The 24,924-nt window shown below is 43.0% G+C and overlaps 3 protein-coding genes across 8 annotated transcripts in view; 1 reads left to right on the forward strand and 2 right to left on the reverse strand.

Moving 5' to 3' along the window:
- Positions 1-4,044: 4,044 nt before the first annotated feature.
- LOC143819107 (uncharacterized) lies at positions 4,045-15,724 on the forward strand. Of its 4 annotated transcripts, XM_077300254.1 has the most exons (8): positions 4,068-4,197; positions 4,488-4,707; positions 6,673-6,905; positions 9,331-9,390; positions 11,833-11,964; positions 12,108-12,254; positions 13,392-13,452; positions 13,600-15,724. In XM_077300254.1, the coding sequence occupies exons 3-8, from the start codon at positions 6,741-6,743 to the stop codon at positions 13,698-13,700; spliced, it is 666 nt and encodes a 221-aa protein (XP_077156369.1). In that variant the 5' UTR covers positions 4,068-4,197; positions 4,488-4,707; positions 6,673-6,740; the 3' UTR covers positions 13,701-15,724. The 4 variants fall into 4 exon arrangements, with proteins under 4 accessions (XP_077156366.1, XP_077156369.1, XP_077156368.1 ...); XM_077300251.1 differs by lacking the exon at positions 4,488-4,707 and having other exon boundaries at positions 4,045-4,197; XM_077300253.1 differs by lacking the exons at positions 4,068-4,197; positions 4,488-4,707 and adding an exon at positions 4,210-4,306.
- Positions 15,725-16,926: 1,202 nt separating this feature from the next.
- RAB33B (RAB33B, member RAS oncogene family) lies at positions 16,927-21,024 on the reverse strand. Of its 2 annotated transcripts, XR_013224792.1 has the most exons (3): positions 20,625-21,024; positions 18,072-19,675; positions 16,929-17,957 (listed from the first exon to the last, which is right to left on the reverse strand). XR_013224792.1 is itself a non-coding variant. In XM_077300258.1 (2 exons), exons 1-2 carry the CDS (start codon positions 20,862-20,864, stop codon positions 19,232-19,234), a joined length of 684 nt encoding a protein of 227 aa, XP_077156373.1. In that variant the 5' UTR covers positions 20,865-21,024; the 3' UTR covers positions 16,927-19,231. The 2 variants fall into 2 exon arrangements, 1 of the variants encoding a protein (XP_077156373.1); XM_077300258.1 differs by having other exon boundaries at positions 16,927-19,675.
- Positions 21,025-22,463: 1,439 nt separating this feature from the next.
- The window catches only part of NAA15 (N-alpha-acetyltransferase 15, NatA auxiliary subunit), a 45,770-nt gene continuing 43,309 nt past the window's right edge, over positions 22,464-24,924 (reverse strand). For both annotated transcript variants that reach the window (XM_077300256.1, XM_077300257.1), the window contains exon 20: positions 22,464-23,879. In XM_077300256.1, the coding sequence (XP_077156371.1) occupies positions 23,679-23,879 (201 nt within the window). In that variant the 3' untranslated portion in view covers positions 22,464-23,678. The remainder of the gene's footprint in view (positions 23,880-24,924) is intronic.

Genomic DNA, 24,924 nt, shown 5'->3' on the forward strand with positions numbered 1-24,924 from the left:
CAGCAATTGTCTGTAAAGTTTCCAAGCACAATACAGCCCCCTGTTCAACACTGCCCTAATTTCGGCCAGAAATTGCACCGGGGGGGGGTTAAACTGTAAGAGCATATAAACGATTAAGCGCCAGCTCCCACACCAGTGAAAAAGGTCTTTCTGATACATCGAATGAACAAATATTTGTTGCTACAGGTGTGTTCAGGTTATTAAAAAACAGTTTTTAAAGGGAAGCATGAACACAACAGTTAATAGGCTGTTCTGTTTGATTGACGGGCAGGTGCGGGAGGAAGCGCAGAAAAATATCGCCTCCTTTGTTGCGATTTCGGCGAGACTGGAAACTTGTGCATCACGAAAACAGCGCTAGTGGGAGAGCCTTTTCTCCGAGAAAAATGGCTGTGTGCATTACCGAGCCCCGCCACTATTGATTGCAGCGCTTTTCAATAGCGCTCAGATTTAGCTACATTGCCGGTTGTGCAGAATGGCCCAGAGTATCATTTCTAAAGCCTGTTACTTCCAATTCAGTGGGTCTACTGTGGGCAGGGCTACACATTGTATGCAATTCTTCTAAGGCAGAGGCAGGAGGACTTATAGACAAACTTGGCTTTGGTTGTCTCTGAGAAACTCTTTCAACTTTAATCCTCTCTTGGATGGCTCAAACTCCCACCCCCACCCCCACCCCTTGTTTTATTGCTCAAGGAAAAAGGACGGGGGGGGGCTGCCCTTATGCCATATTACACAATATGTAAATGGGGGGGGGTTGAAGTAGTCATCATCACCCTTCATCCCCCAATGCCCTTGTTCGTGTAGGGGAGTGGTATTTTCCGCCGTGTTGGGTATTTTTATAGTCTTTTAATGGGAGTTTTAATGGGGGATTTTGAGACTATTGTTACCCGCCACGAGCCTGTAGAGAGTGGCAGGAAATAAATCTAATAATAATAACTCAGAGCTGTAACAATAACAATAAGTGCTCATCTGAGTCACAGACCCTTCCAATTTCATAGAGGAAATCTGAAAGAGAGTTTCATGGTTGGATCATTTCAGTGCCTTTCTCCTTGTCCAAGCGGTAGAATCAGGGCCAGATTTACCATTAGGCTAACTAAGCTGAAGGCTAGGGGACCTCCAGCCAAGGTGTATAATATTTTTGACACTGTCATAGGCCTTTCTTACACATGCTATATACAACCTGTTAAGTGTGCAGGTTCAGTGAATACAATCTCAGATGTTCTTGAAAAACACCTTTACTCTGATCTGGTTTGGCCTCACTTGGAGTACTGAGTTCAGTTTTGGGCGCCCCAGTTGAAGAGGGATGTAGGCAGTGTATCCAGAGGAGGGCAACAAAGATAGTGAGGGATTTGGTGATCAAGACGTATGAAGAAAGGCTGGGGGAGCTTGGTCTGTTTAGCCTGGAGGGAAGATGACTGAGAAGGGATCTGATAACCATCTTCAAGTATTTAAAAAGTTGCCATATAGAGCAGTGGACCCCAACCTGTGGTCCGCGGCCCAATGCCAGGCCGCGAAGGCCAGGGCGCTGGGCCGCGGCTCCCACTCCCCGCCCACCGCGGTAAAAAACTCCCTCTCCCCGCCCCCCCCACAGTAAAAAAGCTTCTTACTGCGGGAGGAGGGGAGAGGGAATCCGGGCCGCGCAGCTCAGCGCGCATGCGCGGCAGGCCCCGCATGTGCACATGCGCGAAAGTGCCGCGCATTTCGGGTGCGCATGGTGCATGTGCGCATGCGCGGGTGTGGGCGCGCTTGCGCGCTGCGCAGGCGGGGCAGTTGCCCCACCGGTTCCCAGCTGGAAAAAGGTTGGGGACCACTGATATAGAGGATGGAGCAGAGTTATTCTCTCTTGCCTTAGAGGGATGGATCAGAACAATATGATGAAATTAATTAAAAAGAAATTCCATCTAAACATCTGGAAGAAGTTCCTGACAGAGCAGTTTCTCAGTGGAACAGGCTTCCCCGGGAGGTGGAGGGTTCTCCATCTTTGGACTTTTTAAAACAGAGGCTGGATAGCCATCTGACGTAGAGGCTGATTCTTTGAAGGTTCAAGGGGGTGGCAGGTTACAGCGAATGAGTGATAGGGTTAAGAGTGTCCTGCATAGTGCAGGGGGTTGGACTAGATGACCCATGAGGTCCCTTCCAACTTTATGATTCTATGATTCTACCTCTCTATTAGCAACACAGCTGGTTTGGGTTCTAAAATGTGTGTTCTGCTACAACACTCTTGACTCTTCCATCTTTAGTTGTGAGGGAGGGCAGGAATTAGGGGGGCCTCTCTTCCTCTAAATCCAGCCCTGGCTAGAAATGTCAAATATAAGCAATCCTGTATTAATTCAAGTTGCCATCCTCAAGGTGCTGGCTGAAGGTCTCCAGAAGTCACCACTGGTCTCTGGACAACAAAAGTGCCATTCTCCAGTGGCGGCGGCGGGGGGGGGGGTTGTCAGGTTTGGAAGTTGGTCCCTCTGGCATTATACCTCCCTAGACTCCACCCCCAATCTCTCCAGGAATTTCCCAAACCAGAGCTTGCTCATACGTTTAGGTATTTAGACAATCAGATGTAAAGAAGTTAAGTATTCAGATATTCTGCTGACCTGTTAAGCAGAAGTTTTAGAATCCCACCAATCTCAGCACTGAAACAAACTCCAGGAGAAACGAATGATCTGATATAAAACAACATAAATTCTATGGGTGTTATTCGATGGAGCATTTAGGTATTAACTGCCTCAGAGCAACTGATTGGCTATATTGCATTCTGCCTGGCTATAGGTCAGCCCAACTTAACGTGACCAGATTGTCCCACTTTTGGAGGAACATCTGGGGGCACCTGGAAAATTGTACTTATGTTGTAAGTAAAATATATATATTACAATACTATTTTTGTGTTCTATGAAAATTTTTGTTGCTCCATATAGACCAAATTTTAAATCAAGACCCCCCCCCTCCCGGTCAATGGTGTCCCGCTTTACCAATGTTAAAATCTGGTCACGTTAGCCCAACTTCCTGCTCCTTGCCCCCTATTGATTTGTCCTTATTTCTTTGTCAAACCGTGGCACTCTCTGTTCTTTCCCACAGGGGCTGGCACTAACAGAATCTATCACCCTGTAGTGGTGGTAGAAAAAGAGTCAGCAAGTTGCAGCCAATTTATGGTGATCCCCCTCAAAAAGAAGACTCCCTTCTTAAAACTTACCCTTTCTTTGTCCTCTTCTCAGCCAGGCACCTTATCCTTCAGTTTCCCTCTCTTCTAACCGTCATCACGTGTTGTGTTGGCTTCAGATCAAAGGCTGTGTGAGGGTTCCGTGAGGGTTCCGTGAGGGTTCCGTAATGAGACTCCAAAGACTATCACAGTCTAAGGAGTTAATTTCTGGTGGAGGGAAGGAGGCAGAAGCAATGACTGTGATGCAACAAATGCTAGTAGTTCCTATTGGCTAAAGAGCTGTGTTTTTCCCTGGAGAGTCCCTGTGATGCAAAGGTCAAATGTGGAATTAGGCTGAGGCCCCCCATCCAGGTTAACCTACCTGTCACAGATGTTGCCTGAACAAAATGGAAGAGGGAGGGAAGAACAATGAAAGCCACTTTGGCTGGTCTTACTGGGGAGAATGGCAGGGTATAAGTGAAGTAAATACATGAAACCAGTCTAAACTGATGCTCTGGCACATCCCTTGGGCATTTGATTTTCCTTTCCAAATGGCTCTCCGAAAAGGAGCAGATCACTGCAGTTGTAGAGGACAGCAAGGTGACAGGCAGTGGCTTCAAAACACCAGCTTTATAAGGAAGAAGAAGTTGCCTGACCAAAGTCCTCTTAGGCTGTTCAGCAGGTGTGTTTTGTTGAATTAAATGCAGAGCCCCTGAAGGATTTAATCTCTGCAAGGGGACCTGATTTTTAGAGATTACTAGAGAAGCCCCTTGGGCAGGTGGAGGAGAGATGCATAACAAGCAAAGGGAAGTGGGTGCTAATGTTGTGGGGCACTCAATGGGTTAAAAACCAGGAAACAAGGAAAGGTGCGCTTGCACAGGGGCGGGTTGGTTTAGACAACAGCTGGGTGGGGCGAGCCTTGTTCAGGCTACAATGAGAAATGAATGGGAGGCTGGAGGGGACAGCAGGGCTCTGGCTGACTCACCCTTGCCAGGACAGCCAGTTCAGGGGGAAGGGGGGCAGGTGTTTCTCTCAAGTCTGCCTTCCAGAGGGAGGAAGGGGTGGCTGAGGTAAGTGAATGCCTCTGGTGGCTAGAGGTGGGTGGTGTTCCCAAGTGCTCCTGGTGCCCTCTCCTCCAGCTCCCTTCCTGCTCAACAGACAGGGAGCTCAGCCTGCAAGGTACTTTCCTCAGAAAAGCTCAGAGTCAACTTGTGCTTCAGGACATTTGCCCTGGAGCCCGGTATTCTTATGATGTACCTGATTCCTTCTAGGAGGCAGGTACCTCACCCCTTTTCTCTTTTGTCCTGTGCAGAAAGTTTCCTTTCCTTTAACTTCAACTTCTAACTTCTCCATTCTCTAGGAAATGTTTGATCTAGGTCTGTTGAATCCTGCTAAATACTGTTGAAGCCGTTAAAATGTTTTAGGGGATTGCCTGTAATCACAAGAGGAACTCTTCCTGCACCTTCTCCAACAGAAATAACGCGCAGCCATAGCTGCTAGGCAGGTGCAAAGGCCAGCAGCTGCCTTTTCCAAGGGTTACAGCCACTTTCCAGTTTTAATGCTTTCTGATTTACCTAAAGGTACAAAATGCCTCTGTCTCATTAACACTCAGTAATAGCCTAGGATTGTTTGGGCTCAATGTTTACCTGGTGTTTGTGTGTGTATGTGTATGTGTTTTAATTGTGCCAGTTTGCAGCTGGGCTTAATTTTTCAAGTCAGTTATGTTTACAATGCAAACTCTTATGTGAAACCAAACTGTAAAGACATCTATGTTTCATCTGACCACCACATGTCCGGGTGAGGCAGAGTGAAAAAGATCACTGCTGCTAACTAGTTTACAAGGGACATTGTAGGTTCCATCCGGTAGCCTAATGGTTATTTCATTATAGCCTTGCGCAAGGAACTAGCTTTCACACTGAAATGGAGTCGACACACCTAAGCTAATTCTCACTAATACCTCAGTTGAAGAATACAAACATTCCAGTTGTAAAAGCATGAATCTGGAAGCAGGTTTAAGATCAGGGATGTGTCTGGTACATAAAACAAATATTAATTTAATACGTTTGTTATACAAAAGCCTAGAACATTATGAAGTGTACTTTTCTCCATGCCCTCCCCTGGGGAAGCTCATGTGGTATACATGGTCTGTCTCCCCCCCCCCCCCCGCCCCGATATTCTTATAACTATTGGGATAGTTAGTTAATATAGCATAGTTTGCCTAGTCACAAAAGCCTGATATTACATGTAATAAAACTCCCAAGAAATATATCGCAAAAGTAAAACAAATGTTTATTCAGGTAGATTCCGTTTGCATTCAGGTTACAATCGAAAGGAGAGAGAGAAGCCTAATCTAAAGATTACTAATTCCCTTAAGAAGTGGCAAACTAAATCCAGCCTCATGTACATGGAAGTATGAGGGCATTGTTTCTACTGGAGAGACCTGCTGTAGAGATCTGTGATTCTCTGAAGAGCCAAAAGGCAAGTGGCACTAAGAGTGATGTAGTGCCCCCCACCACATCCAAGCCTGTCAAGCTGCTTACACCAACAAAAACAACCCTGAGACAGAATGGCCAAAGGTCATTTGAATCTGGGTCTCCAGTTTCCTCGTCCAACATACTTAACCGATACACCAGACTGGCTCATAGGTTCTCTAACACAGGAGTGGTGTGTTGTCTAGAAAATAGATGGTGCCTTGAAATCATCATCATATACAATAAAAATGTACTTGCTATAATCTTGTATTTCTTCATTAAAATTAATCCTTTAAATGTTTTCCTAATATAGGGAACAACCTTTTCCAAGTTTAAAAATGTGCTGCAATTTTCAACTCTACCTGAATTATTGCATAGAAATCAAGTAAAATTGACAACAAAATATTGATAATTTATCTGTTGACATTTGATGAAGTACACATGGTCAAAGTGCATCTGATGCAGCCATGAAACACATGGAATGTTTCCATTTTAAAAAGCAGCACAAGTGAACAAGGAGATCTCTCTTCCTGGATTGTTCTCCTTTCAACAACACACAGATCGCTTCTAATTTTTCTGATTGGAAAAAAGAAGCAAAGCAAGCAACAAGCACATCTCTGCTGCTAGACTAGGTGGGGGCAGAGATCCTGAGTTCTCTGTCCATCACTAGGAAACTTTTCGACTTGCACTTCTGTATGCTGCTTTTTCCCCTGAAGGGACTCAAAGCAGCATATAGAAATTCAGCATGCCTGATTTGTGCTATGTGGACTTCAATATGTTCATCATTTATCCAATTCTGAATCAAAGAATATTTGATGTATTATTTTTCTTTAAACCATCAAAGGTTTTTGTTTTTATTTTGAGTGGATATCAATTTGTAGGCCTCCATAAATGTAGCAACTCTGAATGTTGACACCTGTGGACTCTAACAGACCCTAATGGAACGACATGTGAACAGTTTGGAATGTTGATTTTCTTTCTTTCTTTCTTTCTTTCTTTCTTTCTTTCTTTCTTTCTTTCTTTCTTTCTTTCTTTCTTTCTTTCTTTCTTTCTTTCTTTCTTTCTTTCTTTCAGCATATTTTGAAGGGACCCTTGCTTTTTGCCATATTTGAATGTTCCTGGTAACATCTGGATGAGCTGGAATGGATCGCTACAGATATTTCATCTTCAATCAGAAAAGCATGGTTGTGTTGGGGCTGTTACAGACAGCTTTTGCTACAGTGTGTGTCATCAGTGGATTAATAGATGGAGCTCTCAGAAGAGAATCAACACTGAGTAAAACAAGGATACCCATCTGGGCTGGAGTGGTAATTTCAAAGCTACCTTTCTTTGTGTTTATTAGATTAAGAGTGTGTTTTTGTTTTGAAAACCTTTTATCTTTTGTCTAGCAGACAAAAAGGCAATTGCGAAATTGTGAAAAGGTGTAATGTTGAGTATCTTTATTAAGAGTACACATCATGTCAAACGTGTTCGTTGAAAGTGAAAATTTCAGTTGCCACCTCTCCCCTCCCCAAGAAAAATCTGTGCTGTGTTTTGTTGTTTGTTTTTCTGTTTTCTGTTTCTAAAGATTCCACTTCCTTACAGAACCACAATTAACGTTTCGCAGGATTTACTCTCTGCAAGAACCTAGTGTTTGGCAGAAACAAAGAAGAGTCTCAAGGCATCTTAAATATCCCCAGATCCATTGTAGCATGAACCCACTTAATCAGATGCATGATGCATATACACACATAGTATATATGTCCACGTGATAGTTATTGTCTTGTAGTGATGGACCCTGTGGAGACTTGGGTTCAAATCCAAACTCAGCCACAAACCTTATTGAGCAATAGTGTGCAAATCACTTTCTCCTGCTTCACAGGTGTTGAATGCCACCCTGAAGTTTAATGAAGGGTGGGTTAAGGAAATAACTGACAGACATCCACACTGGGCTGGCGGAGGGAGGTGAACGGGGACTAAAGGGCTATAAAATGTTAGAGGTATAATCTTTGACACTTCTGTGCAAAACTATACTAGATGAGCAAGCTGATTATCTGCAACTGTTGCAAATGATTGATATCTTTAAAATGTTCAATACAGAAAAAGCCCACTAGGGGTTTCCTGGGGGGGGGGGGATGTGTGCCCATATTGTTAATGGATGATAATTTGTAGATTTCTGTATTTTGAATGTTGACACTGTTAATTGAAGCAATTTATAGTGCAATCCTAAACAGAACCACACCCTTCTCAGCCCATGGACTTCAGTGGATTTAGAACAGTGTATCTCTGCTTAGAATGGCACTGATAATTAAAAAATGCTTTTTTTCTTTCCCCTTTTCCCTGCCCCTCTAAATATTTGTGGACTGATATTTCTCTTTATACATTTGATGAAGTGCACTTCTTGCTACAATTAGCCTGATCGTCTTTTGGGCGCAACAGGACTAATTTTTGCTTTTGGTGCAAGAGATTTATATGGCTACCCTACTGGAAAGTATTAAGTGAAAGCGTGCATGTGGCCTGGCTGCTATATTGCCGGTCTCTGTTTCGGATTAATGTAATTCATTCTGGAATCCTGCCTATTTGAAATGGCACGGCTTCTTCGCTTAGTCCTGTTTCTTTAAGGCCGAAGTAGAACCCAGACTAGTCCGATCTCAGAAACTAAGCAGGGTCGGCTCTGGTTAGTATTTGGAAGGGAGATTTCCAAGGATTACCAGGGTTGTGATGTGGAGGCAGGAAATTGCAAACCACCTCTGAATGCCTCTTGCCTTGAAAACGCCATGGGGTCCCCATAAAATATGGGGACTTAATGGCACTTTCTACCACCAGGGGAGCAGAAGATTGGGTTGCTTTAATGATATTAGTTAAATTCTCTCCTCCTTCTGCTACTAATTTTAAATGTATCCTTATTAAAACCAGCTTTGTTTGTATGGAATGTGGAAGCTCTAACAAAAGCATAGCAAGCAAAAAAAAAGCAGCTGGGAATGGCAGTAGAGTAAGCAGGGTGTGTTTTTTGACAGTGCTCACAGGTACTGAGTGTCAGTCCTTCTTGGGGGAGGGGGCTCTCCCAAATCCTGGCCCATACAACTCAGTCAAATGAAAAGAGAATGGAGCCTCAGGAATAATCAAGTGGGAACCTGCAAAGGGGTGGCGGGATTGGCACAAATTTATGTAATGGCACTTCTTTTTCTTTGTTTCTTTTTGGAAAGCAAACACAACACCAAGAATAAGTAAGTAACGACAATAGCTTACTTCAGGTCAATGATTTAATCCAAATACCCTTTACTCATGCTGTCAAATCCCATTATCTTTTGTTATTATAAGCAGTGAGTTGGATTACATAACTTCTATTTTAGTGCCTCGTCTAAATGCTTTAACACCATACAGTGGCAATTAACCTGAAGACCATCCCTGGTAGGTTTAATACAGCAATCAGATTTCCACTAAGACAAAGAGAAAGCAAAAGGTGGCATTGATTACGAATCCCAGCTCTTGAGTGGACAGGTGAAAAAAACCTTTGCTCCCTCTGTAGTGTCAGAATGCTCTTCTCTATGTCCTACTGCAAAGTTTGAGCACATAATCTTATTGTAGCACCATGTGGCCAAGATCATGAAAAACCTTGATGTCTAGAATGAGTTTTGATCCTTATGAAGCAGATTTTGCCTTTGTATGCTACCAGCTGGGTGACTTCGGCCCCACTGAAGGAAAATACTCTTTATTTCACCCTCTCATTTTTCACTACCTCCTATTCTGTAGATTATGGGAGTTCCTGGAGTCATGGCTTTGTTTTCTTCTCAGAAAAAGAATCCACTTCTGGTAGGTTTTTATTATTTACTTTTGATTTATTCTATTAATTATTGGTGTTCATTTAACAGAATGGGAGAGAAGTCCACCATCACGTTCATATATAAACAGTTTATTATTCATATAATTACATTTTAGGTCATTAGTTCTTTATTTAAGTGATATTTAAGTGGAAGAAGAAGAAGAGTTGGTTCTTATATGCCGCTTTCCCCTACCCGAAGGAGGCTCAAAGTGGCTTACAGTCGCCTTCCCATTCCTCTCCCCACAACAGACACCCTGTGGGGTGGGTGAGGCTGAGAGAGCCCTGATATCACTGCTCGGTCAGAACAGCTTTATCAGTACCGTGGCGAGCCCAAGGTCACCCAGCTGGATGCATGTGGGGGAGCACAGAATCGAACCTGGCATGCCAGATTAGAAGTCCGCACTCCTAACCACTAGACCAAACTGGCTCTCACTTTAAACACTTTAAACAATATTTAAACAGTCATAAGACCAGAACAGTGTTAAAACAAGATACATAAAAAACAGATAAAATGGCAATAAAAGGAAAAACAAAAAACAAACTCTTAAGGCAGCGGTCCCCAACCTCCGGTCCGGGAACCGGTACCGTATCCATTTATCAGTCAGTACTGGGCCTCGTCCCCAGCTGCTACCTCGGGGGCTGCCCTGCCATTCTGCTGCCAGCTCGCCTTTGGTGCTTTTCAACGGACGCCATGGCTGGGGCTCCCCTCGGCATGGCACTTTGCAGATGCTGCTGACAGCGCCTCCTAGCGGGTGGCAGGAAGTCAGGGGCACCAGTGGGAAACCAAGTGGAGCAGGGGCTCAGGAGGTGACGTCCCTTGGCAAAAGACGACACCCCCCCCCAGGCCTCAGTAAAAATTGTCAAACGTTGAGCGGTCCCCGGTGATTAAATGCTTGGGGACCACTGCTCTAAGGAACAGGATGAAATAGAACAAATCCTAATTTACAAATGAATCAGCCCGTCATAAGGCAATGGATTTTGTATGCAGCATTGCAAAACTTTGTAGTAGTAGCAGACACCTGATGATTCTCATCACTGAGTAGCAATTTTACCAACACTGAATCACAGCAACCAGGAAACCTCATAAGCACAAGGACAATCAATCTGAGATGAATATTTCTATAGAAAGGGCAGTGTAATAAAACATGTTTTACTGCTTCTAATTGTTTTCTCATGGACAAAATCTCTTAGAAAAAAGGAATTTTTTAATATCAACTTTCCAAAATGGCCAAATGTAAATAGAGCATCTAGCGAGCATAAAAGCTTTTCTGAGACTATATCTAGGGATGAAAGGTATGCAGCAGGTCATAAAATGTATTTGGATTCATCAGAGGATAGAAAGGCAGGAGACCTTTCTATATCCAGTTGTCGCTCAATGTCCTCCGCTCTCAATTTGACCATTTGTTTTACCTGATTCACACCCCTTCTCAAGGAGAGAATGTGAGGAAAAACCCAACCTCTTCATCTTGCTTCTAGTGGCCACTAACAATGTTGACTGAAAGTCGTCCCTTAGAATTTGTATTTAATCTATGCCATGGGAGGATAGAAGAGACCTGTGGCTGCGCTCAACAACATACTCAGCAGGGGCACCCCTGTCTCCCGAAGCTTGTAAAACCACTCTCAAATATTCAGATTTAGTGACCTGTTTGATTTTGTGGCCACTTAATTTCTATTGCCGAATTTTAGGACACCTACCAAAAGCAATTACTTTTGTTTACTGATAATTTAACTCAAGAGGTTCTGTGGCACAAGATCAAGCAAGCTTCTTAAGTGCTCTGTTTAGCCCTATTGGAGTTCTTGACAGAATGACCACGTCATCAGTATATAAAAGTAAAGGTATCTGACGATGTACCAGTTTGGATGGATGAAGATCTGCCTTCCCTTCATCTATGAAAAATCAGGCCATATTTAGGTAGGCCAGGGGCAAGTTCTTCCTTCTGGGAAATCCCTGTAATTGCAAGTGGCTAGTAGGAAACACTGTCGTACTGCAAAGTCTGCTCCTGACTGCTGTGTGACTCGCAGCCTCAGAACCCCTCATTAACAAAATGGCATCCTGATAATCTAATATGGGTAAACTGTCACATAGATAGAGACATGGAATATTTTACTGAGAACAAATAATTCAGGGAGTGACTGGCTGTGACTTAGTGGGAAAACATCTGCTCAGCAGAAAGAAGGTTCCAGGTTCAGTCTCCCAAACATGCTGACCCTACTGAAAGTTGAGTTTGTCTTAGTTTTGGCCTGATTTTGTGCCCACACTCCAGATGTTGTATGAGAAAAATGCCTGCCTTGGTATTGTTACTGCAGTTTATAATGGTGGCATTCATAGCAGCTCTGGAGGGTTTTTTTGTGGGGTTTTTTGGCACTATCTTAAGCCAAAACGCAGTTTTTTTCTTCCCTTTTCATGTCTCTACTCCTTGTCTTTCATACAGGTGAATGCAATGATAATTGCCTCAGTATTTTCCTATTTCACCACTCTAATTGTAGTTGTCTATGCCTCTATAACATTAGAGTATGGTGAAAAATATGAATTCAACGATGTGTCCTCTTATCATCCAGCTGTGGTGAGTGCCAAATATTCTGACAAACTCTCACACTTCAGTTCTTATCATTTTAGAAGCATTGCAAATATTCAGGAAGTCTAAGGTTGAATTAAATGTCATATATAAAACAATGTTCATGAATTTCCTGTGTTTTTGACTCCCAGGTGTTTGTGCTTGATCGGCTTGTGGAAGGAGCCAATGTAACAATGCTGATTGCATCTCTCTCTAGTGCTGTTACTGTGCTCATTATTATTTATGTCAGTTGCCGAAGCCTTCCATTTTGTTCATGCTTTGACAGCGTTACTGGACTTGTAAGTAGCAGTATTATAAAACCTGATATGTTAAATTATTATGGGTTACATTGAAAATCCTCTTGGGCTTCTAAAACACACCTGTTTTGGATAATTTGATTACAAATGTTTTAGTTCTTTAGCTCAGCGGTCCACAAGCTTTCAGCCGCTGCGGACCGCTGCTCCGGAGTGGGGGGAGAGGGTGGCCCGGGGCCCCGCGCATGCACGGCAGCCCCAGCGCAAACACGCATGTGCGGACTGCCACGCATGCGCGTTTTCACCCAGCAGGGGCGCAAACGCGCGTGTGCGGCAGTCCGCACATGCACGTTTGTGCCGCCGCCATGCCGGCGGCCACGGCTCCCCCTCCCAGCCCCTCCGGGCCGCCAGCAGAACCGATTAGCTTGCGGCTCGGCAAGCTTCTCTTCCCTCCCCTCCCGAAACAAGAAGCTTGCTGGGCTGCGAGCTAATTGGCCGCTTTGGCGGCCGATTAGCTCGCGGCCCGGCGAGCTTCTCGCTTCGGGGGGGGAGGGAAGAAGGAGCTGCGGCCCAGCGCCAAGGCCTTTGCGGCCTGGCACCGAGCCGCGGCCTGCGGATTGGGGACCACTGCTTTAGCTAATTTAGCCAAGGCTTACAATATATGGTTTCACCCTATGTGGCATGTAAGCATCTAAAAGTTGTTAGCATGTGACCTACAAGCAATGAATTCTTGAAACTAAATAACCATGGGTCTCAGTGCTGTCAGTTTTCCAATTTGGGGAGGGGGGGATAAAGAAAATATAATGCATCTCTTGAGCTTTATATAGGTAAGGCTGTGGGTAAGGTTGATGATTCTATGAGATCATTTCCCCCTTTTTTCCCCTATAGGACTTCCACTAGGGTTGCCAACTCCAGCTTGGGAAATTGTTGGAGACTTGGGAATAGTTCCTGGGGAATAGAGGGAAAGAAGCTCAGTGAGAATGTAAAGCTCTCCAAAGCTACCATTTTCTCCAGGGGAACTGGTCTCTGTAGTCTGGAAAGTAGACAATGACTCAGTCATGGCTAAAGCTGTCTGGTGTTTGGTTGTAATGGCATTAGTTAAGCACAATTCTATGAAACCTGTGGTCATATTTATAGTCTGACATCAATAATTCTTATCCATACCTGTGTTCTTGTTCTTAGGAAAGACTCCAGTCTAATGAAGATCAGCTACAAACTGCAGAACTAGTTTGCATGTCACATGGTATGTAGCCTGTTTTTGCAACTTTGAAATTAACCATAACTGTTTTATCAGTCACTCATTAAATACATGATCAATTCCTGAGGAAAATATTTAGGGTTTGGAGGAAATAACTATTGCGCTCATGATAAACTCTATATTTTTTTCTAGGTCAAACGGATAGAATTTTTAACTCTCCAGTACAATTTCCAGATCTAAATTTAGGAGCTGATGAGATAACCAAACCACCTCCATACATCAGATTTTCTTAAGTTTTATGATAATGGATTTTATCAGAATTAATGTAAGAGTGACTTGCTATAAAATGTCAAAATCTTCAGAAGTCTATCATTCTTTAAAAGAGACCATATAAAATATTACAGATTCTCATGAGCAGAATAGCTTGTAGGCTTTGTGTCTTCTTGCATAGCCAATATACCTAATCTTATCACTGACAAAATGTGAACTTCAGGTCCCCGTTATATGAGCTAAAATGTATATCAGATATATACTAAGAGAACACTTCATCCAGAAACGTGGCTTTTAATACAGAAGATGGACTTCCACACACCGATTCATTTGTTGGATCAAGAATGTGTAAAAACAGATCACATGTAGAAAGTACATGCCAATTGGATTTAGTCCAAAAGTACTCCTATGGGAGAGAATACTATGGATGCTGTAAACATAAACATATCATCCTAGGTTATCCATTTCTCAATTAATTTACCTGCCTCGTTATTATATGAAATTACGTAACTAAAGAGTATTTTCTACAACATCACTCAGTTAGTTTATGGAAATAAACTAGTTTGCACCCCATCTTGACGATAATTTCATTGCTTTTCCTCCTTAGATTTTTCTGAAAAAGTTTAGAATCATAGAGTTGGAAGGGACCTCCTGTGTTATCTAGTCCAACCCTCTGCACTATGCAGGATGCTCACAACCCTATCGCTCATCCACTGTAACCTACCACCCCCTTGAACCTTCACAGAATCAGCTTCTCCATCAGATGGCTATCCAGCCTCTGTTTAAAAATCTCGAAAAATGGAGAACCCACCACCTCCCAAGTAAGCCTGTTCCACTGAGAAACCGCTCTGTCAGGAACTTCTTCCGGATGTTTAGATGGAATTTCTTTTGAATGAATTTCATCCCATTTATTCTGGTCTGTCCCTCCAGGGCAAAAGAGAACTCTGCTCCATCCTCTACACCAGTGGTCCCCAACCTTTTAATCACCGGGGACCACTCAACGCTTGACAATTTTATTGAGGCCTGGTGGGGGGGGGGTAGTTTACTCCTCTACCCTCTGATCGCTATGGTAATGTTTAAACATCCCTTCAAAATAACATACAGACACGCCACAACAATGAACATAAGGAACATTTTATTTTCATGGAAATTTTAACTCATGACAATGACAAATCAATGGGAACCCTGAGCTTGTTTCTCTGCAACAAGGTAGTCCCATCTGGGAGTGATGGGAGACAATGACACCCGAAGTGTGTTGTAAAGGGCCAGGGGGGGGAGAAGGTGTCCTTCGCGGCCCACCTCCAATTATTTGACGGGCCACATGTGGTCCACAGCCCACAGGTTGGGGATTGCTACTCTACACGGCATCCTCTCTATACTTGAAGATGGTTATCAGATCCCTTCTCTGCCAGCTACCTAAGACTGGAGTTGACATTAAAACAGAGGGAGCCAGAAAGAGGTGGAGGGAGGCTGATATAGCTTCTGACTGCCCTCATGGAAGAATGCAGTTTTGCAAGCCCTGTGAAGACCAACAAGACTTTCAAGACTCAAACCTCCCTGTATAAGATGCAAGAGCTTTGACTCTTGAAAAGTCATACCCTAAAAATCTTATTGATGTCTAAAGTATACTGGACTTGAATCTAGCTGTTTTATGGCAGATCAATACCCCGGTACCAGCTGTGCCAACCAGCATAACTTCTGCCTCGAAAAGAGTAAATTTTCAGTTTATTCTCTCCCAACCATTATCACAGTGCTAATTCAAACACTGAGGAGCAGAGCCGTATCCATGATAGCTAGTAATCGAAATACATCAAAAATGGAGACCAAATATGGCAGAATTGGATTTATTCATTTTAAGACAGTGTCACATAGTGTGGTTATTCTGACAAGAATGCACATAAAGAAAGCCTTCATTACTTTAGCAGGATAAAAAAATACAAAATGACAGACACTTTTGTACTTAAAGCATCATTGTTACACATGGACTCATTTTTTATTAATGATGTGTGCATATGCATAGTAATATGATTAAAATGCTGTTGAAAAATGTTACATATCATTATTTTGTTTTTCAATCTGTACAGTAACCCTACAAGTTCCAAAGTAACCAGCTCGCAGGTTGCATGGGGTACTGGGACTTACATGACTTCTTCCACTCCTTATCCACATCATTAAACCCTTCATTTTGTGCTTACATTTTTTAGTTTATAAACAGACACTGATATTACATTTGCACTATATCTTTTCCTTCATATTCTTAATTTATGTAAACAGGTGAGTCCTCCAAGAGAGGAATGTAAACCATATTTGAAAATTATACACATTTAAGACATTCTTTTATTTTAAAAAAATTACAATTATTAATAGAAGCAGTATAAGCTAAATGAAAGCTACTTAAGGTTTAAAATCGATAAAATTCCCTTTTTTCCAGTATTGTACAAAAAACCCTTGTAACAGATGTATTGATAAGAGAAAATTCCAAGCACCATCCACATGCATACTTAGACTAGGTTGTCCATGGATCATGCTTTTTAATGACTGAGGTGCAATTAATATGTATTTAAACCTAGACCATAAAGCTAGAGTTTTGTATTTCAGTATTTTACAACAGAATATTTATTCATGATATATCTGTAATTATCCTACAATGACCAATGATGATTATATTAAGGTGAAGGTTAAAAGCTTGAGAAGATGCTCATATTTACTTTTCCCCAACAGCAGAGAACAGTGCCAACAAGCTACACTGGCAGATTAAGTGTTAACACACAATACTGATACTTCAAAGTTTTCTACATATTCCACAGCTTACTTTCCCTTTTGTAATTTCAGGTTATCAAATGGTTACATGGCTATAATTAGAGGAGGCATCGTCCTTTCCTGTCATACAGATAATTTAAACCCTTTTCTTACATTATCTAAAAACTAGTAAAAAAGCCCATTGTATCCGAAGTACAATGGGTGCTAGCAGACTGGGGCAGAATAAAAGGTGGCTTACCGTTGAGCGGGTGGGCTCCCTGGCGGTGTCTTCTGGCTGGCGGCCATTTTCTTTATGGAGGCAGCGTGTGCCGGGCCGCTAGGGGCCTGGGGAGCCTTTTTCCTTCCCCCCCCCCGTTGCGAAAAAAAGCTCCCCAGGCCCCGGGGAAGGTGCTCCGCGAGCTGCGGAGCGCCTTCCCCGGGGCTTGGGGAGCCTTTTTCCTTCCCCCCCCCCCTGTTGGGAAAAAAGCTCCCCAGGCCCCGGGGAAGGTGCTCCGCGGTTCTGTGAGCCGCGGAGCGCCTTCCCCGGGGCTTTGGGAGCCTTTTTCGTTCCCAAGCCTTCTCCCAGCTGGCAGAGCGGCCTTGCAGCGTCTACGACGCCGCGAGGCCACTCCGCCGGCCGGGAGAAGGCTGCGCGGCTGACCGCTCACCTGTGGCTGTCTGCGCGGCTCGACTGAAGCAGGCAATGGGGCGGGATGGACACTTGGAGGGGCCAATCAGGAGCCGCTTTGCGGCTCCTGATTGGCCCCTCCGAGCTTTTATCCCAGACAGGGCCCGCCCTAACTCCTCCCACAGTGCCCTTACTGCTTTATTCAGTCCGTGGCGCTCCGCTCCGCGCCACGGGGCTGTTTAAAGATAAGAAATACACTTTATCCTTCACAACTATTGTTTTATTCACATGCAAGTGTATGCTACAATTAATTGTATGAGTCTTAAGTGGGAAACAGCTTTATATCCAGAACTTATATGAAACACAGGTGATCCATCTGCACAAGGAAACTAAAAGGTAACTTGATCGCAAGTTGTCTGATAATGCTATTCAGGAAGGTTGTGGGATTTCCCACTGCCAGTACTGCATGTTATGAGATAATCGTGGAAAGGCCCTTCTTTTCACTCTTCATTAGGAGCAGCAAAGCTCTTTGGATAAGAAACAGGCAAGGCTTCATTTTCATTCTCATCAAGGAGGATTTTTGATACTGTTTGCATAAGTGGAAACATCAATCCAGGCCTGTCATATGTACCTTTATACTATAGCAACTAACATTCATTTCTATTTTTTCCCTTATGGAATATAGCAGGATAGTCTGTATCACATAGTAAGGCACGTAAGTTCTTACTGCTGGAAAGACTGTGTAATTTTGTTATTTTGAAACATTAAAACAACATGACACAAATCAACCAGTCAAGCAGGATAGTATTTGCTCCTCCATATCAGTCCACCTAAACCTACATTTGCAGTTCACCGGACCTTTTCGGTAGTGCTACCACTTCAATCTTAACCGTTTAACGCAGGGGTAGTCAACCTGTGGCCCTCCAGATGTCCATGGGCTACAATTCCCATGAGCCCCTGCCAGCAAATGCTCAGGGCTCATGGCAATTGTAGTCCATGGACATCTGGAGGACCACGGGTTGACTACCCCTGATTTAACGTACAGGTTAGAGCTTAGTATCCTGATCTAAAATGTCCATCTAGAACTATCCCATGCTGTGACTGGTTTGGATGCCACACAGAAGAAGTCTGCTAAGACTTCAAGTCTCCCATTGGAATATGCCACTATTCACCACAGTAAGAAAACATGATTTTAAAAGCTCCAAAGTGTTGCTGGGGCAGGGCATGAAAAGCAGGTGGACACAGGCTGGTGAAGTGCAAATGGGAAGAGTGTTGCTCTTCTTATGATGCCAGACAGTTCTTAAAAGATAAAGTGATCCTATTGATTGTTCCTGTTTCAGAATACAGTTATAATCACAATATACAGTACGAGTTTTCTTTAGATTCCCATTATATGCCTATCTTGTAAGAGATGATAGAATGATGTATGTAATACATGCTGGAATAATTCTGGCTATTCTCTCTTTTCTATCATTCTCTCACTCAAGAAAAAGCACAGATCTATAAAGAGTGCTAGTCATATGAAAAATTATATTTTGAGTTTCAAACTACATCTTTATGCAGAAAAGCTCTGAATGTGCATCCCTTCATTCATGAACTTACTGAGATTATAATAAAGCAACCAGAAGAATGTGACAGACACCCAATATTAGCACTTAAGTCAAATCTTTCTATTCCTCTGTGCACCTGACAAAATAATGCAAAGGAAATATTAATTTTGCAGTTATTTACCAAATATTTGGATTGTTACCTTGTAACACTTCAGTTTCCTACAGAACTGTGGTTAAGCAGCACAATAACACAGCAATCCTGAGGAGAGTTTGCACCCTTCTAAGCATATTGACTTCAATGGCCTTAGAAGGGTATAACTCTGCTTTAAGATGGCACTGTAAAGGTATTAGAAAATTAGCATATTTTAATATCTCCTTTTAGTGGAGAAAAGATTCTGAAACTATAAGGTACTTTAATGGGATTACATCAAACTTCACGTGGAAAGCTAATTTCCGCAATCTAGAGTAATTTGGATTCAACTAGTACAAAGTGCAAAGAGTGTAATACACCTAGACATAAACGCATACAATAAAGTGCCAAAACGACCCAACATAATTCCTGCTGCACTGGATTATGACCAAGGCCACACTCTTAACGCACTTGCACACTAGACAGGCTGATTAAAAATAGTATAAGTTAACACCAACAAGTCATTGCAGGTTTTGGTTCAGATTCTAATTGTACTGTGCTATAATCAGGTGGTTGACTAAGCATTAATGGCTTATGGCTCTTAAGCTTATGAGCCAGGGTCATAAATATGGCTTCTACATGATCGTTGTCATCAGGGTTTTTAGCAGACGTTTCAAAAAGTGGCATACTATGAGTATCAGCAAATTTCTGTGCCATGTCCGTAGGTACCTGAATTGCACTTCTCAAATCGCATTTATTTCCAACCAAAATCCGTGGTACGTCATTGGTGAACAAATATTGCTTGCACTCCTCGATCCACAATGGCAAACTGTGAAAACTTGCAATGTTTGTCATATCATATACAAACACAACAGCATGTACGTTCCTATAATAGTGTTGAACCATGCTCTTCCTGAATCTCTCTTGCCCTGCTGTATCCCAGAGCTGGATCTAGAATGGTCCAAAGGGGCAGGGGTGGAGAAAAGAGAAAACACAAATAATTTCACTCATTGTGGGAACAAGATACCAGCTCAACACTTTAGAGTCAGATCTTTTCTATGGCGAAGTTTTGTTTACACGGGCATGTTAACAAACTTGTTATTCAAGGTTGCTGCACACTGCTTTCATGAATACTCTACCTTAGGGGTAGTCAAAGTGCGGCCATGGACCACAAAATTCCCATGCTCTAACCTCACTCCTCTTTTAAGGAAGTTCAAGAGGATTCCCCTCCCCCTTCCCCATTTTATCTTCAAATGGAGTGAGCGAAAAGTCCCCAGGTCCCTTCATGAAACTGAGATTTGAATATGTTTGCTCTTGTCAGTATAGCAAACAGTGACACCTTGGCCTATAGCTCACAAAGCTTGCTTATAATTTTTATCAACAATTTTACAGGTTGATTCACTTCCGGCTAGGTGAGAGGCTGCTGAAGTTTTAAGACCTCATCTCAAGCAGAGGTTTTGCCTCTGCAACTCAGGAGGTACGTTCAGGTCTGAAGTAGCACAACAAAATCTGAGAGTCCAATTGCACCTTTAAGACCAACAAAGATTTATTCAAGTCGTGAGGAAGTCGTTTTGCGCACGCGAGGAAGTGGCCATGCTCACGCCTTGAATAACCCTTTGTTGGTCCTAACGGTGCCAAGGGACTCCCAATTCTCAAGAGGTGCACTTTAACTCCCGGACTGAAGCACGGCCTTAAATGTACGCGAGGCCGCTGGTGACCCCTGGCGAGTCCAGGCTGGAGTCGGGTCTTTCAGCCTGAGCCTGCCCCACAGGGCTGTTGTGGCGGGAAAGCGTCTCCTGGGCGCAAGCGTGGCCAGCTGCCCTGCGGCGGCCAAGGGAAGCGCGTGCCCGCCTGCGCGGCTCCAGGGGCTCCCGGCGAGGGCCTTGATGCCGAGCCCTACCTTGATTCGCTCCCCGTCAATGGCGACGGCGCGCTCGCGGAAATCCACCCCGATGGTGGCCTCGGTGCGCTTCGGGAAGCGGCCGGCGCAGAAGCGGAAAGTGAGGCACGTCTTGCCCACGTTCGAGTCCCCGATGACGATGATTTTGAAAATGCGGGAGCGCGCGGGGGGCAGCGTCCCGGCCTCGGTGCCGCTGCTCGACAAGCTCAGCTCCAGCGAGGACTCCACGTCGGTCGCCATCGCCGGGCCCGCAGCTCCGCAGGCGCAGCCCCCGCCCCAGGCCCCCCGACAGAAGGCGGCGCGCACGCGCCCTCGCCGCCCCAGCGGTCGCACGAGCGCCAGGCCTGGCTAGGCGGAGACCGCTCTCGGCCGCTTCCTGCCGCTGGGCGCTGGGGCGGAGGCAGCCACGTGGGAGGCCGCCCCGCCCCTTGCTTGGGGAGGGCCGGGCGGCTGAGCGCAGAGCCCGGCGAGAGGCGAGATGCCGCCAGCGGCCGCCGTAACGTGACCCCCGAGCACCAGTGGGCGCGTCGCTAACGCCGGGGCCAGTCCGGGCTCAGGCCAAGCCGTCTGCGGCAGCAAAAGAAAAGTCCAGCGGCCCAGAAAGCAAAACCTTAAGAAGCCCCCTACAGGCACAGCCATTCTGGGTCTTGGGGCTTTCAACTACCCTTATCTAGAGGCGCGGTGGTACAGAAAGAACACCACCACTCCTCCCAGGCTTGTTCACTTACGGGGATGCCTACAGCTTTTATAGTCCGATGCTATCTCACTCCAGCCCCGCAAGCATCAAAAGCAGGTTAAGCGTAAAGGGGCCGACTGTACTGGAAGGGAGCTTGGAAAATAGTTCAGTTTCATTTACGTGCACCATGGGATTTGAACTACTTTGCATATACCTGCTTATGGCAAGAACGGTTATGGAAGCATTATTTCGTTGCTCAGCTTCCCTTGCCTTTTACAACTGTACACAAATATTGTGCAATTTGTTTAATAGGGCAAAGCTGAGATATGTAATTCTGAGCTCCAATCACTGTATCTGCGATTATAAAAACTGCCAAGATTGAAAAATCATACAGAGCAGAGGGAGGAGGAGAAATGTAAGAAACCTATATTAGTTGCCCATATCTACACTTCAGCAGAGCTCACAAATAATATAGTTTTTATCTACAATGACAAGGCTGTAGCGGCATGGTTTCTATTGCCATCTGCAAGATTTACAGATGGACATCTTGAGATCCCTGCAGACTAGGCATGAATGCCCTTGTAAATTAGTGGCTCACACAGTATATTTTCATTGAGAAACAACTTGCTCAAATACTAGCTCATGAACAGAGTGATTAACATAAGATTATGACAAAACTAATGTTGTTCATTAGTATACATTTGCACAAACAGTATATTTATAGCTGATGAATGAGGAATCCATACTTTTCTTATCACAGAAAGAGTAATGATCTCCCTTTAAAGGGATGCACAACAATGAAAACCACCAAAATGTCAACACTCAAATTTTGCCAACTGGCAACCATTTAGACATTTCCCTTGCTAAATATTAGGCCTCTAAGTCTTAAGTTTTCTAGTCTATTTAAGTTCTCCTTTAATTCAGTCTTCTCCAAAATGATGGATGTTATATTTTTTCAAGCTACACCCTTTGCTAACTTGTAAGTTACTATTCAGAGCAGCAGCCACTGATTAAGATTTACTGGGGAAGAAGGGTGGGAGTAGTGTCTCCAAGCACTGTTGCATTATGCATTGTGGGATTTCACCAACACTAATATGATTACATTGATCTTGCCCTACTACTATTTACCTAACAGCAGCTTTCAAATTCTCCAGTCACACAACTCTCTTTCAAAACATTTTATTGCATTATATTTGGTACCTTATGTTTGACAAAGGAAATTACATCTGTAACTGCAGGAATAAGAAGCTGGTCTGTTATTGAAAAAAAATCTTGGGCCCGTTAAAAGTTACAAAGTCATGGGCTTGCCTGAAACAACTGAGCAAGAAATATATTCTTAGAAATGTAGGGCTTCAAGTATTACAAACCTGTGACACTGTGGAAAAGTTCCAGAGGTATCTAAACTGCAGCACTTTTTTCTGCATAACGTGAACAAGGCCTGCTGAGGTTTTAAACAATTAGTCTCTCGATCGATCAGAAATTGGTAGTCAGGAGTTCTGCTCTTTGAAATTTCAAGCCATAGTTATGTTCATTTATATTTCCACTGTACGTGAAATATACATGCTGTCTTTCTAATGAGTTGGTGCCACATCACAGTGCATAATTTCATTTGGTTCTTGCATGACAGTTTTAACAAGTTTAGCCAACCAATGCTGTCAATACTTGTCTCCAAAGTAAGCAGATGATTTCTTTTCAAATGGTTAATTAAAACAAATAATGTTCTAACCAGTTCCTTCATTTAAAAACTGTGGTGCAAGAACACCAAACTGATCACGTGCAGTGAATTTCGGAGACACAACAAGCTTATTGAACACCTTATGTTTCGTTATTTTGCTTCATATTTTATGTCCCAGTCTCTACAACAATATTGTATGCATGTTGCAGGTTTGTCTGCAAATAGTGATTCACATCGCATACTTCCAAAGGGTAGAATCATCTTGGTATCAAAATCAGTCAGATGCTAAAGCCCCAACAACTCTTTGTGCTCAGTGAAAGGATCCAGTGCTAAAACAGCAATTCTGCTGTCCGAGATAGTCATCTCAACAAGACAAATTTAAAGTAATATTTCTGCCACACACCTGCTCCCATGGGTGTTAAGCCTTCAGATTCCATATAAATTAGTTTAAAAACAGGGCATGTAGATAAGGGATACTTTTCAATTTTAGCAGTGCTTAGTTTTTCTTTAACTGAGCCACCTATATCCAGTAATACGTTACTTTATATTATATACTTCGTCAGCAGGATAAAAAAGTAAAACTTTGAAGGCAACCATTTTTACTTCTCCATTCTCTGTGTACGGTAGAACAATTCAGCAGGTGCGTGACAAAAATATTATATACCAGATACGGTCCAAAAATTAATCCACTCTTTTTAAAAGTTCATATTTCATTGGCCAGTTCTTCGTTCTCTGCAGATATATCTCCGTTAACTGTGATCTTCATATCCTCTTCATATCCAGGGGGCATAAAAGCCAAAGCGTAAGGGAAAAGCTTATGACAATTTGCTCTGTATATTTCAGCTGCTTCTTTACAGTCTCCAAGGCTACCATCGTTCAATGCTTCCAATACCTCCATACAAGTCTAAAAAGCAAGGGAAAGAGTGTTAAACATTTTAGCAATTCCTATCAATAATGCATATTAATACTTATATTAAAAATGTTATAGCTAGGCATTTTTTTATTACAAACATTTGTTATAATGTTATCATTTACTTCTTCAAGTACTTTGATATAATGATTTTGAGCAGTTAATAAGTAATCTTTATTTCTTTAAAGAACTTTTATTCTTTAAGGAAAGTATGGTGGAGAGACACTTGGACACGTAATCCTTAGTTCTATGTCTACCAACAAATATGGGACTATCTTGTATTTTACTGTGGTCAAAGGTAATTTAGTTAAAATAAGGACAATCCATAAGTCAAATTAAAATTCAAAAAGAAGTAGCTGATCATTGATAATCCAAAATAATTACATAGTTATAAGATAAAAACAAATAGGTGAAATAAAATGATTATCATATATACATTCCTCCATCGAATGCTCATTAATCAGTAATTCACACTGACTATAATGCCCATGGATTAGAATGATTTTTTACTTAGCTGATTATCCTTTTGTATCACCCTAGCCAAAAATTCGGCTACTAGTTCTGTCATTTCTGGGGATTTATCAGCTAGTAAATATTGAGTGATTCTATCCATAGGGCCAGAGAGGTTTACAGTAATGAGGTCAATAAATCGTTGCCTGAGCAAGTAATGTGACAGACAATGAAGTAAAATATGTGATACTGAGTCAGACTCTGAATGACAGAATTTACATAATCTGTTCTCCATTGGTACGTTACTATATCTACCTGATAGTACAGCTGATGGGAAGATGTTTAATCTAGCGAGCATAAAGGCACGCTGGTGGAACGGATTAATAAGATTTTGTATATAACAAAATCTGTTTTAGAAGTCAACCCAAATCTGTGTTAGAAGTCAACCCCCCCCAAAAAAATGGGGGGAACAAGTCCGATTAATTCCCGCTTCGATGGACTGCCTTTCAGTATCATAAATTCTCTGTCTAATTACACATATATTTGAGATTCCTCATAATTAATCAAATACCTTAAATTGATACCCAGA

The sequence above is a fragment of the Paroedura picta genome, chromosome 10, assembly GCF_049243985.1.
Source record: "Paroedura picta isolate Pp20150507F chromosome 10, Ppicta_v3.0, whole genome shotgun sequence".
Taxonomy (NCBI): Eukaryota; Metazoa; Chordata; class Lepidosauria; order Squamata; family Gekkonidae; genus Paroedura; species Paroedura picta.

Coding starts and splice junctions, on each gene's coding strand:
- LOC143819107 (XM_077300251.1), top strand. CDS start 6,741: ATGGATCGCTACAGATATTTCATCTTCAATCAGAAAAGCATGGTTGTG. Junction 9,391..11,832: donor AGAAAAAGAATCCACTTCTG/GTAGGTTTTTAT, acceptor TCTTTCATACAG/GTGAATGCAATGATAATTGC. Junction 12,255..13,391: donor TTGACAGCGTTACTGGACTT/GTAAGTAGCAGT, acceptor TCTTGTTCTTAG/GAAAGACTCCAGTCTAATGA.
- RAB33B (XM_077300258.1), bottom strand. CDS start 20,864: ATGGCGACCGACGTGGAGTCCTCGCTGGAGCTGAGCTTGTCGAGCAGC. Junction 19,676..20,624: donor TTGACGGGGAGCGAATCAAG/GTAGGGCTCGGC, acceptor GGACCATTCTAG/ATCCAGCTCTGGGATACAGC.